The sequence below is a fragment of the Salmo salar genome, chromosome 01 (assembly GCF_965601325.2).
Source record: "Salmo salar chromosome 01, fSalSal1, whole genome shotgun sequence".
NCBI lineage: Eukaryota > Metazoa > Chordata > Actinopteri > Salmoniformes > Salmonidae > Salmo > Salmo salar.
Genome location: NC_138291.1, coordinates 79,994,907 through 80,013,008, shown reverse-complemented (window position 1 = coordinate 80,013,008; position 18,102 = coordinate 79,994,907). Strand labels below are relative to the sequence as shown.

At 43.7% G+C, this 18,102-nt stretch overlaps 1 protein-coding gene across 27 annotated transcripts in view; it reads right to left on the bottom strand.

Moving 5' to 3' along the window:
• LOC106612695 (dystonin) overlaps positions 1-18,102 on the bottom strand; it is a 190,862-nt gene that overhangs the window by 86,448 nt on the left and 86,312 nt on the right. For all 27 annotated transcript variants that reach the window (XM_014214148.3, XM_014214222.3, XM_014214247.3 and 24 more), the window contains 9 exons: positions 17,567-17,848; positions 17,116-17,299; positions 14,523-14,680; positions 13,268-13,446; positions 11,301-11,439; positions 10,919-11,112; positions 10,500-10,746; positions 10,299-10,406; positions 10,115-10,213 (listed from right to left, as the gene is read on the bottom strand). In XM_014214148.3, coding sequence (XP_014069623.3) covers positions 10,115-10,213; positions 10,299-10,406; positions 10,500-10,746; positions 10,919-11,112; positions 11,301-11,439; positions 13,268-13,446; positions 14,523-14,680; positions 17,116-17,299; positions 17,567-17,848 — 1,590 coding nt within the window. The remainder of the gene's footprint in view (positions 1-10,114; positions 10,214-10,298; positions 10,407-10,499; positions 10,747-10,918; positions 11,113-11,300; positions 11,440-13,267; positions 13,447-14,522; positions 14,681-17,115; positions 17,300-17,566; positions 17,849-18,102) is intronic.

Below are 18,102 nucleotides of genomic sequence, written 5' to 3'. Positions count from 1 at the left end.
GCAGTTCAAGTTTGCTTTTCAAGTCCTCCAGCATCCCCTTACAGTTCTCAAGTTGGTCTTCCAGCTTCTGGGACTTCAGCAGCAGGGCTGAACTTTCCGTTTGCTTTCGCTTGACCTCCTTTTGGGCTTGTTCCAGCTGTCCCTTGAGAATGGTGAGATCAGATGCCAACGAAAGGGTTTTCTCTTTGGCTACACTTCTCTCCCTCTGAAGGACATTGATTTCCTGTTTGAAACTTGATGAAGATTTGTCAGAGCTGGCGGTGATTTCTTTTATTGTTAGCATACTCTTCTGAAGATCTGCCTCAAACTCTTTGACTTTAGACTGGCTGATTTTCCCTTCCTGGGTCACTTTAATTAATTCATCTTTTGTTCTTCTCAGGGCAGAACTCATCTCCACGAGTTCTGCTTCCAAAGTAACCCATTTTTGGTGAGAAATGATCTTGTCCTTTTGAAGGGCACTAGTATCCTGCTTCATATTAACTGTATTTTCCTCCAGCATCCGCTGACAGTTCTCAAGCTGGATTTCGAGCTTCTGGGACTTCAGCAGCAGGGCTGAACATTCCGTTTGCTTTCGCTTGACCTCCTCTTCGGCTTCTTCCAGCCTTGCTTTGAGCATGGTGAGGTCAGATGCCAACGAAAGGGTTCTCTCTTGGGCTGCGCTTCTCTCCCTCTGAAGGACAGTAATTTCCTGTTTGAAAGTTGATGAGGATTTGTCAGAGCTGGCAGTGATTTCTTTCATTTTCAACCTACTCTTCTGAAGATCTGCTTCAAACTCTTTGACTTTAGACTGGCTGATTTTCCCTTGTTGGGTCACTTTAATTAACTCATCTTTTGTTCTTCTCAGGGCAGAACTCATCTCCACGAGTTCTGCTTCCAAAGTAACCCATTTTTGGTGAGCCATTGTCTTGTCCTTTTGAAGGGCACTAGATTCCTGCTTCATATTCAATGTCTTTTCCTCCAGCATCCGCTGACAGTTCTCAAGTTGGTCTTCCAGCTTCTGGGACTTCAGCTGCAGGGCAGAACTTTCGGTTTGCTTTCGCTTGACCTCTTCTTCGGCTTCTTCCAGCTTTCCCTTGAGCATGGTGAGGTCCGATGCCAACGAAAGGGTTTTCTCTTGGGCTATACATCTCTCCCTCTGAAGGACATTGATTTCCTGTTTGAAAGTTGATGAGGATTTGTCAAAGCTGGTGGTGATTTCTTTCATTTTCAACCTACTCTTCTGAAGATCTGCCTCGAACTCTTTGACTTTAGACTGGCTGATCTTCCCTTCATGGGTCACTTTAATTAATTCATCTTTTGTTCTTCTCAGGGCAGAATTCCTTTCTTCGAGTTCTGCTTCCAAAGTAACCAGTTTTTGGTCAGCTACTGTCTGGTGCTTTTGAAGGGCACTAGTTTCCTGCTTCACATTCAGAGTATTATCCTCCAGCATCCGCTGACAGTTCTCAAGTTGGTCTTCCAGCTTCTGGGACTTCAGCTCCAGCGCTAAACTTTCCGTTTGCTTTCGCTTGACCTCCTTTTGGGCTTGTTCCAGCTTTCCCTTGAGCATGGTGAGATCAGATGCCAACGAAAGGATTTTCTCTTGGGCTGTGCTTCTCTCCCTCTGAAGAACAGTGATTTCCTGTTTGAAACTTGATGAGGATTTGTCAGAGCTGGCAGTGATTTCTTTCATTTTCAACTTACTCTTCTGAAGATCTGCCTCAAGCTCTTTGACTTTAGACTGGCTGATTTTCCCTTGCTGGGTCACTTTAATTAATTCATCTTTTGTTCTTCTCAGGGCAGAACTCATCTCCTTGAGTTCTGCTCCCAAAGTAACCAGTTTTTGTTGAGCCATTGTCTTGTCCTTTTGAAGGGCACTAGTTTCCTGCTTCACATTCACTGTCTTTTCCTCCAGCATCCGCTGACAGTTCTCAAGTTGATCTTCCAGCTTCTGGGACCTCAGCTGGAGTGCTGTACTTTCCGTTTGCTTTCGCTTTACCTCCTCTTCGGCTTCTTCCAGCTTTCCCTTGAGCAGGGTGAGGTCAGATGCCAATGAAAGGGTTTTCTCTTGGGCTGCGCTTCTCTCCCTCTGAAGAACAGTGATTTCCTGTTTGAAACTTGATGAGGATTTGTCAGAGCTGGCAGTGATTTCTTTCATTTTCAACTTACTCTTCTGAAGATCTGCCTCAAACCCTTTGACTTTAGACTGGCTGATTTTCCCTTCCTGGGTCACTTTAATTAATTCATCTTTTGTTCTTCTCAGGGCAGAACTCATCTCCTTGAGTTCTGCCACCAAAGTAACCAGTTTTTGGTCAGCCATTGTCTTGTCCTTATGAATGGCACTGGTTTCTAGCTTCATATTCAATGTCTTTTCCTCCAGCATCCGCTGACAGTTCTCAAGTTGGTCTTCCAGTTTCTGGGACTTCAGCTGCAGGGCTGAACATTCCATTTGCTTTCGCTTGACCTCCTCTTCGGCTTCTTCCAGCTTTCCTTTCAGCATGGTGAGGTCAGACGCCAACGAAAGGGTTTTCTCTTGGGCTGTGCTTCTCTCCCTCTGAAGGACAGTGATTTCCTGTTTGAAAGTTGATGAGGATTTGTCAGAACTGGCAGTGATTTCTTTCATTTTCAACATACTCTTCTGAAGGTCTGCTTCAAACATTTTGATTTTAGACTGGCTGATTTTCCCTTCCTGGGTCACTTTAATTAATTCATCTTTTGTTCTTCTCAGGGCAGAATTCCTCTCCTCAAGTTCTGCTTCCAAGGTAACCAGTTTTTGGTCAGCCATTGCCTTGTCCTTTTGAAGGGCACTATTTTCCTGCTTCATATTCACTCTCTTTTCCTCCAGCATCTGCTTACATTTCTCAAGTTCGTCCTCTAGCTTCCGGGATCTCACCTGGAGTGCTGAACTTTCCGTTTGCTTTCGCTTGACCTCCTGTTGGGCTTGTTCCAGCTTTCCCTGGAGCATGGTGAGATCAGACACCAACGAAAGGGTTTTCTCTTGGGCTGCGCTTCTCTCCCTCTGAAGGACATTGATTTCCTGTTTGAAAGTTGATGAGGATTTGTCAGAACTGGCAGTGATTTCTTTCATTTTCAACATACTCTTCTGAAGGTCTGCTTCAAACATTTTGATTTTAGACTGGCTGATTTTCCCTTCCTGGGTCACTTTAATTAATTCATCTTTTGTTCTTCTCAGGGCAGAATTCCTCTCCTCAAGTTCTGCTTCCAAGGTAACCAGTTTTTGGTCAGCCATTGCCTTGTCCTTTTGAAGGGCACTATTTTCCTGCTTCATATTCACTGTCTTTTCCTCCAGCATCTGCTTACATTTCTCAAGTTCGTCCTCTAGCTTCCGGGATCTCACCTGGAGTGCTGAACTTTCCGTTTGCTTTCGCTTGACCTCCTGTTGGGCTTGTTCCAGCTTTCCCTGGAGCATGGTGAGATCAGACACCAACGAAAGGGTTTTCTCTTGGGCTGCGCTTCTCTCCCTCTGAAGGACATTGATTTCCTGTTTGAAAGTTGATGAGGATTTGTCAGAACTGGCAGTGATTTCTTTCATTTTCAACATACTCTTCTGAAGGTCTGCTTCAAACATTTTGATTTTAGACTGGCTGATTTTCCCTTCCTGGGTCACTTTAATTAATTCATCTTTTGTTCTTCTCAGGGCAGAATTCCTCTCCTCAAGTTCTGCTTCCAAGGTAACCAGTTTTTGGTCAGCCATTGCCTTGTCCTTTTGAAGGGCATTATTTTCCTGCTTCATACTCACTGTCTTTTCCTCCAGCATCTGCTTACAGTTCTCAAGTTCGTCCTCTAGCTTCTGGGACCTCAGTTGGAGTGCTGAACTTTCCGTTTGCTTTCGCTTGACCTCTTTTTGGGCTTGTTCCAGCTTTCCCTGGAGCATGGTGAGATCAGACAACAACGAAAGGGTTTTCTCTTGGGCTGCGCTTCTCTCCCTCTGAAGGACATTGATTTCCTGTTTGAAAGTTGATGAGGATTTGTCAGAACTGGCAGTGATTTCTTTCATTTTCAACATACTCTTCTGAAGGTCTGCTTCAAACATTTTGATTTTAGACTGGCTGATTTTCCCTTCCTGGGTCACTTTAATTAATCCATCTTTTGTTCTTCTCAGGGCAGAATTCCTCTCCTCAAGTTCTGCTTCCAAGGTAACCAGTTTTTGGTCAGCCATTGCCTTGTCCTTTTGAAGGGCACTATTTTCCTGCTTCATATTCACTGTCTTTTCCTCCAGCATCTGCTTACATTTCTCAAGTTCGTCCTCTAGCTTCCGGGATCTCACCTGGAGTGCTGAACTTTCCGTTTGCTTTCGCTTGACCTCCTGTTGGGCTTGTTCCAGCTTTCCCTGGAGCATGGTGAGATCAGACACCAACGAAAGGGTTTTCTCTTGGGCTGCGCTTCTCTCCCTCTGAAGGACATTGATTTCCTGTTTGAAAGTTGATGAGGATTTGTCAGAACTGGCAGTGATTTCTTTCATTTTCAACATACTCTTCTGAAGGTCTGCTTCAAACATTTTGATTTTAGACTGGCTGATTTTCCCTTCCTGGGTCACTTTAATTAATTCATCTTTTGTTCTTCTCAGGGCAGAATTCCTCTCCTCAAGTTCTGCTTCCAAGGTAACCAGTTTTTGGTCAGCCATTGCCTTGTCCTTTTGAAGGGCATTATTTTCCTGCTTCATACTCACTGTCTTTTCCTCCAGCATCTGCTTACAGTTCTCAAGTTCGTCCTCTAGCTTCCGGGACCTCAGTTGGAGTGCTGAACTTTCCGTTTGCTTTCGCTTGACCTCTTTTTGGGCTTGTTCCAGCTTTCCCTGGAGCATGGTGAGATCAGACAACAACGAAAGGGTTTTCTCTTGGGCTGCGCTTCTCTCCCTCTGAAGGACATTGATTTCCTGTTTGAAAGTTGATGAGGATTTGTCAGAACTGGCAGTGATTTCTTTCATTTTCAACATACTCTTCTGAAGGTCTGCTTCAAACATTTTGATTTTAGACTGGCTGATTTTCCCTTCCTGGGTCACTTTAATTAATTCATCTTTTGTTCTTCTCAGGGCAGAATTCCTCTCCTCAAGTTCTGCTACCAAGGTAACCAGTTTTTGGTCAGCCATTGCCTTGTCCTTTTGAAGGGCACTATTTTCCTGCTTCATATTCACTGTCTTTTCCTCCAGCATCTGCTTACAGTTTTCAAGTTCGTCCTCTAGCTTCTGGGACCTCAGCTGGAGTGCTGAACTTTCCGTTTGCTTGCGCTTTACCTCCTTTTGGGCTTCTTCCAGCTTTCCCTTGAGCATGGTAAGGTCAGATGCCAACGAAAGGGTTTTCTCTTGGGCTGCGTTTCTCTCCCTCTGAAGAACATTGATTTCCTGTTTGAAAGTTGATGAGGATTTGTCAGAGCTGGCGGTGATTTCTTTTATTGTCAGCATACTCTTCTGAAGATCTGCCTCAAACTTTTTGACTTTAGACTGGCTGATTTTCCCTTCCTGGGTCACTTTAATTAATTCATCTTTCGTTCTTCTCAGGGCAGAATTCCTCTCCTCGAGTTCTGCTTCCAAGGTAACCCATTTTTGGTCAGCCATTGCCTTGTCCTGTTGAAGGGCACTCGTTTCCTGCTTCATATTCACTGTCTTTTCCTCCAACATCCGCTGACAGTTCTCAAGTTGATCTTCCAGCTTCTGGGACCTCAGCTGGAGGGCTGAACATTCCGTTTGCTTTCGCTTGACCTCCTTTTGGGCTTCTTCCAGCTTTCCCTTGAGCACGGTGAGGTCAGATGCCAATGAAAGGATTTTCTCTTGGGCTGCACTTCTCTCCCGCTGAAGGACAGTGATTTCCTGTTTGAAACTTGATGAGGATTTGTTTGAGTCGGCAATGATTTCTTTCATTTTCAACCTACTCTTCTGAAGATCTGCCTCGAACTCTTTGACTTTAGACTGGCTGATTTTCCCTTCCTGGGTCACATTAATTAATTCATCTTTCGTTCTTCTCAGGGCAGAATTCCTCTCCTCGAGTTCTGCTTCCAAGGTAACCCGTTTTTGGTCAGCCATTGCCTTGTCCTTTTGACGGGCACTATTTTCCTGCTTCATATTCACTGTCTTTTCCTCCAGCATCCGCTGACAGTTCTCAAGTTGATCTTCCAGCTTCTGGGACCTCAGCTGGAGTGCTGAACTTTCCGTTTGCTTTCGCTTGACCTCCTTTTCGGCTTCTTCCAGCTTTCCCTTGAGCACGGTGAGGTCAGATGCCAATGAAAGGATTTTCTCTTGGGCTGCACTTCTCTCCCGCTGAAGGACAGTGATTTCCTGTTTGAAACTTGATGAGGATTTGTTTGAGTCGGCAATGATTTCTTTCATTTTCAACCTACTCTTCTGAAGATCTGCATCGAACTCTTTGACTTTAGACTGGCTGATTTTCCCTTCCTGGGTCACATTAATTAATTCATAGTTTGTTTTTCTCAGGGCAGAATTCAACTCCTCAAGTTCTCCTTCCAAGGTAACCATTTTCTGGTCAGCTATTGTCTTGTCCTTTTGAAGGGCACTAGTTTCCTGCTTCATATTCATTGTAATTTCCTCCAGCATCCGCTGACCGTTCTTAAGTTGGTCTTCCAGCTTCTGAGACTTCAGCAGCAGGGCTGAACCTTCCGTTTGCTTTCGCTTGACCTCCTCTTGGGATTGTTCAAACTTTGCCTTGAGCATGGTGAGGTCAAATTCCAATGAACTGATTTTCTCTTGGGCTGCGCTTCTGTCCCTCTGAAGAACAGTGATTTCCTGTTTGAAGCTTGATGAGGATTTGTCAGAGCTGGCAGTCATTTCTTTCATTGTCAACCTACTCTTCTGAAGATCTGCCTCGAACTCTTTGACTTTAGACTGGCTGATTTTCACTTCCTGGGTCACTTGAATTAATTCATCTTTTGTTCTTCTCAGGGCAGAACTCATATCTTCAAGTTCTGCTTCCAAGGTAACCAGTTTTTGGTGAGCCATTGTCTTGTCCTTTTGAAGGGCACTAGTTTCCTGCTTCATATTCACTGTCATTTCCTCCACCATCCGCTGACAGTTCTCAAGTTGGTCTTTCAGCATCTGTGACCTCAGCTGCAGGGCTGAACTTTCTGTTTGCTTTTGTTTGACCTCCTTTTGGGCTTCTTCCAGCTTTCCCTTGAGCATGGTGAGATCAGATGCCAACAAAATGGTTTTCTCTTGGGCTGCGCTTCTCTCCCTCTGAAGAACAGTGATTTCCTGTTTGAAACTTGATGAGGATTTGTCAGAGCTGGCAGTCATTTCTTTTATTGTCAACCTACTCTTCTGAAGAGCTTCCTCAAACTCTTTGACTTTAGACTGGCTGATTGTCCCTTCCTGGTTTACTTTAATTAATTCATCTTTTGTGCTTCTCAGGGCAGACCTCATTTCCTCGAGTTCTGCTTTCAAGGTAACCAGTTTATGGTCAGCCATTGTCTTGTCTCTTTGAAGGGCAATGATTTCCTGTTTCATACTTGCTGTCATTATTTCAGAACTGCCAGTGATTCCTTTCATACTCTGCTTGCATTGCAAAAGCTCCCCCTCCAATGCCTTTACTTTAGCCAGATACCTCTGGCCCTCATTTGACTCATTCTGCAGCTCTGCCATTGCCTTCTTCAGTTTGATGTTCAGATCATTCACTTCACCCTTTTGCTCTTGGACTTTGTTATTGGCCAAATTCCTCTCAGTGCCAACAGAGCTAAGCTCAGACTTCAGATTCATGATTTCCTTCTCATAGTTGTTGAGGTTCAAGCTGATAGCTTTGTTTTTCTGCTGGAGTTCAGCTGTTCTTTTCACCTCCTCATTGTAGTCCCTCAGTTTGATCTGAAGCTCCTGCGACATCTGAGATTTCTTTAAAAGCTCCTCCTCAATGACTTTCACCTGAGATTTGGTGCCATCCACCTGAGACTTTAATATGTTGATTTGCTGGTCTTTGATTTCAGTTTCCATGGTGATCTTCTCGAGTTGAGCTCTCATCTTCTGCATGTTGACTTCCATCTCCATGTTGACCTTCTTAAGTTCATCTACTTTTTTCTGCAGTTGCACAACCACCATTCCACCTTTCTGAAGTTCTGCTTCCAGGTTTTTAGATTTGAGTTGTACATCCTGTTCAGATCTTGTCTTTATGTTGGATTCTTCCTTGGTTTTTTGAAGCTGTTGTTTCCAGTTCTCACTCTCACTTTTCAATGATTTTACCTTTTGTTCAGAGAATGATTTTTCTCGTTGTAATGACTCCACACTGACCTTAAGATTTATGACCTCATTGTCTAATGACACATTCATTCTCGTCAGTTCATTGATCTTGAACATCAACTGGTCTGTCTCAGCCTGTTTGGAGGCCAGCTCTTCCTCTAAACATTGCATCCTGTGACTACTCTCCTGTTCCCTGGAGTTCCTCTGGAGCAGTTTTCCTTGGTTGAGCTTTAACTGTTTTTTCAGGCCTTCAACCTCTGTCATGTGGAAAATAACTTTCTGCTCCAGTAAAGACTTATCCTTCTGGAGAGATTTAATTTGCTCTTGAAAGACATGGATTGATTTTCTCAGCTCCGAAGATTCCTGTCTGAGCTCCTCTGACTTTTGTCTCATGCTGCTTCTATCCGATTCCATGTCCAGCTGAAGTTTCTTCAACCTGGTATTGGCATCGTCCAAAAGCTCTTTGAATTGTTGTGCGTTTTCCTCTGCTATCTTTTTATGCACCAGCACAGAGTTCAGCTCTGACTTAAGTGTCTTGATTTCGGTCTCGGCTGTTTTCCTCGCCATGGCCAGCTCCTGTTTCTGTTGCAGGACTTCTGCCTCCACCTCTGCATGGATCGTCTGGATGCTGTTGGTGGAAGAGGAATGTTGCATCCTCTGCAGTGTGCGATTGCGCTCCTCAAGATCCTGAACGTCGCTGTTCTTCCTCTTCAAGTGGTCCTCCAGTTTCTTCCGGGCCAGGGTGCTCTCCTCGATGTTCATCTTCAGCATACGAAGACTCTCCTCAAGAGTAGACCGTTTGGCCTCTGACTGCTGGACCAGCTGTCGTGCGTTACTTAACTCTTGCTCAATGGCTGCTTTGCTCTTCACAACCATGTCTAGTTCTGCACAGTACTGCTGAGCCTCATTCTCGGCCTTAGACTTCTGGAGGGTAAGGTCCTCTATGGTACTTTTTTGCGTCTTTACCTCTCTCTGTAGACCGGTCAACTGGGTTGTTCTGTCAGCCAATGAGGTCTCCAGTTCTTGTACCTGCTGCTGAAGCTGTCCAATCACCTCCTCCCCTGCTACCTTTTGGAGCTCCCAGCTCTCTGTCCAGGTGAGGTACTCTGTCTTTTCTGATTCTTTCCTATTCTACAATGCAAAAAATAAAAAGTCATGCACTACCTCATACTTAAAAGGAAAACTCCACCCAAAAACACTATTTTGGTATTTGTTTCATTAGTCCATTGTTGATATAGTCCCAAAATGTTTTGCATGTCAGCAATCAAGTTTTCAAGATATGTAACTTTCAAAATACTGAAATATGGCCTGTATGATGCATGTTGCAGTGTGTAACATTTTTGTATTTTGTAAGTTACATATCTTGGAAACTTGATCGCTGACATGAAAAACAATCAACAATGGACTAATGAAACAAATACCAAAAGATGGGTCTTTGGGTGTAGTTTTCCTTTAACATTGAAATAAAGTGAAAGTTGTGTTTATGGTATGGTTATTTTAACATGCTTACCAAAGTAAGGATTGTTGCAGTGTTGTTAATTGTCCCAAAGAAATGCCACCATGAGAGAATGTTTCAGATTCAATGAGAGAGAGGAGACAGCTTCTTCCTCCAAAGAGAAGTCACCATCACCAGCAATGATACAAAATAATGGCTCTTTGTATCAAAATTACAGCTGCATACGACACCATATCACATGATTTGTCTTGAACAAAGCAAAACATCTACATTCATCAGCGCTGAATGAATGACACACAGCAGTGAAGAGAAATAAACCCTTTGAGTTGAAGCATCATATTTATGGCTTTAAAGGTGAGGTTCCTGTTAATTCAATATGGCTGGGAGCAAACCCTCTTAACACAATAATGTGAGGGGGGAAAAAAGGCAGTTCAAAGTATGCACAGCGATTTGCGCATTGTAAATCTGATATTTCACCAATCCCCTACCTCTTCGCCTTCTGTTCTCTTCAACGTCTCACTGGCAAACTTTACATACTGCGTCATGGAGGTGACTACGGCCGTGTAGCGAGTTCGGAGGTCCATGAACTGAGGTGAGGGTGGAAAACAAGGGTCACTTTCTTTAGCACACACAACACACTCAGCACCTAGTTTACTACTGTTCCATTCTAACCTCCTGAACGATGGCATCAGCTGAGTTCTGCATCCTCCGTCTCTTGAGCGGGGACTTGTGCTGTGAGTCAACCATTGCTCTGTAGGTCATCAGCTGTAGCTCATAATCCTGTCAACAGATTATGGAATATTACGCTGGTGTTCAAGTGCTCTTCATGCAGACATATCATATCAGGTCAAAACTGTTACAGAGATAACTTACTTTAGCGCCAGATGAGTACTGCTCTGAGTACTTTTGGCATTCATCAATTCTGCTCTGCTTATGTTCCATTTCTGCAACAAGGACCTTCTGTTGGTTGAGCAGCTCAGCGAGCGCCTTGCTGTCCTCTGGCTGGTTCTCCTGGGTCTTGAGCTGAGCAGCCTCCATCTCTCTGACCCAGTCATTTAGACTGCTGTAGGAGTCTTTGTAGTACTTCAGAGATTTACTGATGCCTTCCAGGTCCCGAAGTCTGAAGCAGATATCATAAAGAGTCCAGTATCTTGCCTTAGCATCCGTAAAAGGTAATATTTTACATTCCGCTTATTCACATACAGTGAACAATAAGTGTTTCTCACTACTTTTTACTGGTGTATGGAATCAAATCTGTCCCTAAACATTTGAGTTGACCTGAAAACACTAACCTGCTGTCAATTTGGGTGTGGACATTGTGCCACCTCTCTCCCAGCTGGTCAGCCTTCTCCTTGTGCCAGTCCAGGTCAAAGTCCCGCTCGTTATGAGCCTTGAACATGTGGTCACTGATGCCACGGGCCTTTTGCAGCCCATCCTCCAGGTCATGGAAGACCTCCCGCTGTTCGTCAATCTCTGAGCGCCATTGCTAAAATAGAGTAGAGGAAAAACATGGCTCAACATCAATCATAGCATGATAGTGGCTCTCGAGGACTGGGTTCCACAAAATAAGAATTAATCTCCAGCAATCATTTTACCAACCATACAGAGAAAACCAAAAGATTGAATAGGATATATTGCCATTTTAAATGTTAAACTACTACAGAGGGAGCTTACCTTGAGTGTGCTGACGACTGTGTCAATGGACTTCAGGTCAGAGTTCACAGCGTCTTCCTCAGAAAGTTTGGCCTCAAAGAGCTTCACTAGAGCCTCCGCATTCTGGCTGTGCCTCACCACCAAGCTCACCGTCTTCAGCCTGCAGAGACACCATACAGTGAGGGGGAAAAGTATTTGATCCCCTGCTGATTTTGTACGTTTGCCCACTGACAAAGAAATGATCAGTCTATAATTTTAATGGTAGGAGTATTTGAACAGTGAGACAGAATAACAACAACAAAAATCCAGAAAAATGCATGTCAAAAATGTTATAAAATGATTTGCATTTTAATGAGGGAAATAAGTATTTGACCCCTCTGCAAAACATGACTTAGTACTTGGTGGCAAAACCCTTGTTGGCAATCACAGAGGTCAGACGTTTCTTGTAGTTGGCCACCAGGTTTGCACACATCTCAGGAGGGATTTTGTCTCACTCCTCTTTGCAGATCTTCTCCAAGTCATTAAGGTTTCGGGGCTAACGTTTGGCAACTCGAACCTTCAGTTCCCTCCACAGATTTTCTATGGGATTAAGGTCTGGAGACTGGCTAGGCCACTCCAGGACCTTAATTTGCTTCTTCTTGAGCCACTCCTTTGTTGCCTTGGCCGTGTGTTTTGGGTCATTGTCATGCTGGAATACCCATCCACGACCCATTTTCAATGCCCTGGCTGAGGGAAGGAGGTTCTCACGCAAGATTTGACGGTACATGGCCCCGTCCATCGTCCCTTTGATGCGGTGAAGTTGTCCTGTCCCCTTAGCAGAAAAACACCCCCAAAGCATAATGTTTCCACCTCCATGTTTGACGGTGGGGATGGTGCTCTTGGGGTCATAGGCAGCATTCCTCCTCCTCCAAACATGGCGAGTTGAGTTGATGCCAAAGAGCTCCATGTTGGTCTCATCTGACCACAACACTTTCACCCAGTTGTCCTCTGAATCATTCAGATGTTCATTGGCAGACTTCAGACGGGCATGTATATGTGCTTTCTTGAGCAGGGGGACCTTGCGGGCGCTGCAGGATTTCAGTCCTTCACGGTGTAGTGTGTTAGCAATTGTTTTCTTGGTGACTATGGTCCCAGCTGCCTTGAGATCATTGACAAGATTCTCCCGTGTAGTTCTGGGCTGATTCCTCACCGTTCTCATGATCATTACAACTCCACGAGGTGAGATCTTGCATGGAGCCCCAGGCCGAGGGAGATTGACAGTTCTTTTGTGTTTCTTCCATTTGCGAATTATCGCACCAACTGTTGTCACCTTCTCACCAAGCTGCTTGGCGATGATCTTTTAGCCCATTCCAGCCTTGTGTAGGTCTACAATCTTGTCCCTGACATCCTCGGAGAGCTCTTTGGTCTTGAACATGGTGGAGAGTTTGGAATCTGATTGATTGCGTCTGTGGACAGGTGTCTTTTATACAGATAACAAACTGAGATTAGGAGCACTCCCTTTAAGAGTGTGCTCCTAATCTCAGCTCGTTACATGTATAAAAGACACCTCGGAGCCAGAAATCTTTCTGATTGAGAGGGGGTCAAATACTTATTTCCCTCATTAAAATGCAAATCACTTTATAACATTTTTGACATACGTTTTTCTGGATATTTTTGTTGTTATTCTGTCTCTCACTGTTCAAATACTCCTACCATTAAAATTATAGACTGATAATTTCTTTATCAGTGGGCAAACGTACAAAATCAGCAGGGGATCAAATACTTTTTTCCCTCACTGTAGAGACCATGTAACGTTATCTATATCAACATTTTGCAGTGCATCTATGAAGTCCTTATAAAGGGTTTATGAAGCCTTCATGAAGACTTTAAAGTTGCATTTAAAGTGGGACCATAAAAACAAATTGCAAATGCATTGTTGATTTTGAATGTGCTGAGCATATTCTAGCCCTCCACTGAGGAGGACCATTACAGTGTCTGTGCCCACTTACTTCTCCAGGTAGATGGAGGACATGGAGTAAACCTGGCTCATGCTCTGGATGAGGACGTTGAGGTCAGAGGAGAGGGCGGGGACAGAGGGAGAGGCCGTTGCCTGTCTGAGGAATGTCTCACACTTCTCCTTCATGGTCTCCAGATCCTCCATTAGCTGATCCAGCTCTGCCTTCTTCTTCTGCAAGGGACGAATTTGGAGGAGTTAAGTCAATATGGACAGATCACACATGGGTCAAATACATACAGAACAGTACATTAAACACTTCACAATTTAGGTGTACTTGGTTTGTCTTGAAGTTCACATTCATGATATTATTCTGTTGGTCTCATTGCACCTGGAAAAGTAAATCAAGCACAGATGTATTTGACATAATGTATTTGACCCATGTCTGGAAAAGATATGATGAATAGATGTGTAAGACAGAGAGATACATTCTGAATAGTAAGTTGTAATATAACAGTGATGATACAGTCTGAATAGTGAGTTGTAATATAACAGTGATGATACAGTCTGGTTAGTGAGTTGTAATATGACAGTGATGATACAGTCTGAATAGTGAGTTGTAATATGACAGTACAAAACATATTTTTTTTGCATGAAATGAAATGTATGCATTCACTACTGTAAGTCGCTCTGGATAAGAGCGTCTGCTAAATGACTAAAATGTAAAAATGTAAATGTAAATGATAGTCTGAATAGTTGTAATATAACAGTGATGATACAGTCTGAATAGTGAGTTGTAATATGACAGAATAATGATACAGTCTGAATAGTAAGTTGTAATATGACAGAATAATGATACAGTCTGAATAGTAAGTTGTAATATGACAGTGATGATACAGTCTGGTTAGTGAGTTGTAATATGACAGTGATGATACAGTCTGAATAGTGAGTTGTAATATGACAGTGATGATACAGTCTGAATAGTAAGTTGTAATATGACAGAGTGATGATACAGTCTAAATAGTGAGTTGTAATATGACAGAGTGATGATACAGTCTAAATAGTGAGTTGTAATATGACAGAGTGATGATACAGTCTAAATAGTAAGTTGTAATATGACAGTGATGATACATTCTGAATAGTGAGTTGTAATATGACAGTGATGATACAGTCTGAATAGTGAGTTGTAATATGACAGTGATGATACATTGAATAGTGAGTTGTAATATGACAGTGATGATACGTTCTGAATAGTGAGTTGTAATATGACAGAGTAATGATACAGTCTGAATAGTGAGTTGTTGCCTTACCTCTTGCTCTGTGATGCGCAGGACACTCTGCTCCAGGTCGTCTCTGTCCAGTGGGGTTCGGATCTGTCGGATCAGGTGCTCCTCCTGAGCCTCCAGACGCATGCGGAAGTTACGCACCTCAGAGATATACAGGTTGTACACAGACTCCTCATGTTCCTCTGTTCAACACAAGACCATAGAATGAGTAACAACCTCTGTTCAACACAAGACCATAGAATGAGTAACAACCAAACGGCGAGAGGACACCAAGTCTAAGAGTCCAAACACTTGGGATTTTTCTCAGTCACCGGTCTACTACAAGCTGTGTAACAGTAATATTAGTAAACAATCTAAATGAATATGGAACTGTATTCAGAAAGTATTCAGACACCTTAACTTTTTCCACATTTTGTTACATTACAGCCTTATTCTAAAATTGATAAAATACCCCAAAATCCTTATCAATCTACACACAATATCTCACAATGACAAAGCAAAAACAGGTATTATACATTTTTGCAAATTTATTAAAAAAAACTGAAATACCTTATTTACATAAGTATTCAGGCCCTTCGCTATGAGACTCGAAATTGAGCTCAGGTGCATTCTGTTTTCATTGATCATCCTTAAAATGTTTCTACAACTTGATTGAGGTCCACCTGTGGTAAATTCAATTGATTGGACATGATTTGGAAAGGCACACACCTGTCTAAATAAGGTCCCACAGTTGACAGTGTATGTCAGAGCAGAAACTAAGCCATGAGGTTGAAGGAATTGTCCGTAGAGCTCCGAGACAGGATTGTGTCGAGGCACAGATCTGGGGAAGGATACCAAAACATTTCTGCAGCATTGAAGGTCCCCAAGAACACAGTGGTCTCCATCATTCTTAAATGGAAGTAGTTTGGAACCACCAACCCTCTTCCTAGAGCTGGCCACCCGGCCAAACTGAGCAATCGGGGGAGAAGAGCCTTGGTCAGGGAAGTGACCAAGAACCTGACGGTCACTCTGAAAGAGCTCCAGAGTACCTCTGTGGAGATGGGAGAACCTTCCAGAAGGACAACCATCTCTGCAGCACTCCACCAATCAGGCCTTGGTAGGCCTTGGTAGAGTGGCCAGACAGAAGCCACTCCTGCTTGGAGTTTGCCAAAAGGCACATAAAGACTCGAAGACCATGAGAAACAAGATTCTCTGTTCTGATGAAACCAAGATTGAACTCTTTGGCTTGAATGCCAAGCGTCACGTCTGGAGGAAACCTGGCACCATCCCTATGGTGAAGCATGGTGGTGGCAGCATCATGTTTTTCAGCGGCAGAGACTGGGAAACTAGTCAGGATCGAGGGAAAGATGAACAGAGCAAAGTACAGGATATTCTTGATGAAAACCTGCTCCAGAGCGCTCAGGACCTCAGACTGGGGTGAAGGTTCACCTTCCAACAGGACAACGACCCTAAGCACACAGCCAAGACAACGCAGGAGTTGCTTCGGGACAAGTCTCGGAATGTCCTTGAGTGGCCCAGCCAGAGACCGGACTTGAACCCAATGAAACATCGTTGGAGAGACATGAAAATACCTGTGCAGCAACGCTCCCCATCCAACCTGACAGAACTTGAGAGGATCTGCATAGAAGAATGGGAGAAACTCCCCAAATACAGGGGTGCCAAGCTTGTAGCGTCATACCCAAGAAGACGCGAGGCTGTAATCGCTGCCAAATGTTCTTCAAAAAGGACTGGGTAAAGGGTCTGAATACTTATGTAAATGTCATATTTCAGTTTTTTATTTGTAATACATTTGCAGAAATGTAAAACATCCTGGTTTTACTTTGTCATTATGGGGTATTGTGCATAGATTTATGAGGGGGAAACACGACTTAATCCATTTTAGAATAAGGCTGTAAAATTTGGAAAAGGTCAAGGGGTCTGAATAATGTATATAATTCAAAACACATCTCTCAAACTGCAAACTAGTTTAACTTAGCCTCTCTCTGCAGACAAGCTTAACTTTACCTCTCTCTGTAGACAAGCTTAACTCTACCTCTCTCTGCAGACAAGCTTAACTTTACCTCTCTCTGCAGACAAGCTTAACTTTACCTCTCTCTGCAGACTAGTTTAGCTTAACTTTACCTCTCTCTGCAGACTAGTTTAGCTTAACTTTACCTCTCTCTGCAGACTAGTTTAGCTTAACTTTACCTCTCTCTGCAGACTAGCTTAGCTTAACTTTACCTCTCTCTGCAGACTAGTTTAGCTTAGCCTCTCTCTGCAGACTAGTTTAGCTTAGCCTCTCTCTGCAGACTAGTTTAGCTTAGCCTCTCTCTGCAGACTAGTTTAGCTTAGCCTCTCTCTGCAGACTAGTTTAGCTTAGCCTCTCTCTGCAGACTAGTTTAGCTTAGCCTCTCTCTGCAGACTAGTTTAGCTTAGCCTCTCTCTGCAGACTAGTTTAGCTTAGCCTCTCTCTGCAGACTAGTTTAGCTTAGCCTCTCTCTGTAGACTAGTTTAGCTTAGCCTCTCTCTGTAGACTAGTTTAGCTTAGCCTCTCTCTGCAGACTAGTTTAGCTTAGCCTCTCTCTGCAGACTAGTTTAGCTTAGCCTCTCTCTGCAGACTATCTTAGTTCAGCCTTGCCTCTCTCTGCAGACTTGAGCAGCTCCTCGTAGTACTCCTTGCAGGTCAACACCTCCCTCTCTAGCTGGGAACAGTCTGCTATTGTGAACACCTCCGACTCCTCGCTGTCCTCCAGGAAGTCCTCAAAGTGGGACTGCAGGTTGCTAAGGACCTGCTGGTGCTCGCCTGGCAACATGGTCTTAATCTGGGGAGAACAGGGGAAAACACATGACACAGACCCATACCTGGAAACCTTCTAGAATGTTCTCTGAAAAGGTACAGTCAGCACCAACTATAATGATGAAATGACAGGTAAAGTCGGTGAGTATAGGAAACACTAGGCTTAATAGCAGTAATCACCCTCTTTCTTATGAAGACCAAAATCAATAGAAGATGCATAATTATACCTTTATCACTTTAAGTGTTGCTAATGGGGTCTAGAAGTTGATTAAGTAGATAAGTGTAAACGTACTGAGGACACGTTCCAGTTGCGGATGGCTCTGACGTCCGCCATCAGGTAGTGCCAGGAGACCACGCTCTTCATGTTGATGTGTGAGTGGTGCCACAGAGTCAGAACATTCTGGTACAGCTGCTCAATTCTGCTGGCCTGGTCCACAGCCTCCTTGTTGGGTGGAGGCACAGTGAAGCAGACAGAGGGCACCATGGCCTCATTGCCAGACGGACTGATCACCTTCCACTTGGCCCGGTGAGAGTTGCTGGCCAGGACACACTCATCATCCTTATAGATGGTGATCTAGGAGCGAGACGAAGTGAGACATGACAAATCAAAACGACTACAATTTGACTCTGAAATCCAAATCAACTCAAAGTATCAAACTTTTGATCCGCTATCTAAATAAACATCCCTGGAGTTAACATGGCTAAACATGTTCCTTAGAGACCTCAATGTACATCTTGTTACTACAGAAGATAAATTTGACAACTCAATGTAAAGTATGCGACTTGTGATGAACTACTTGAATAAATAGAAAACAGACAGTAGCACAC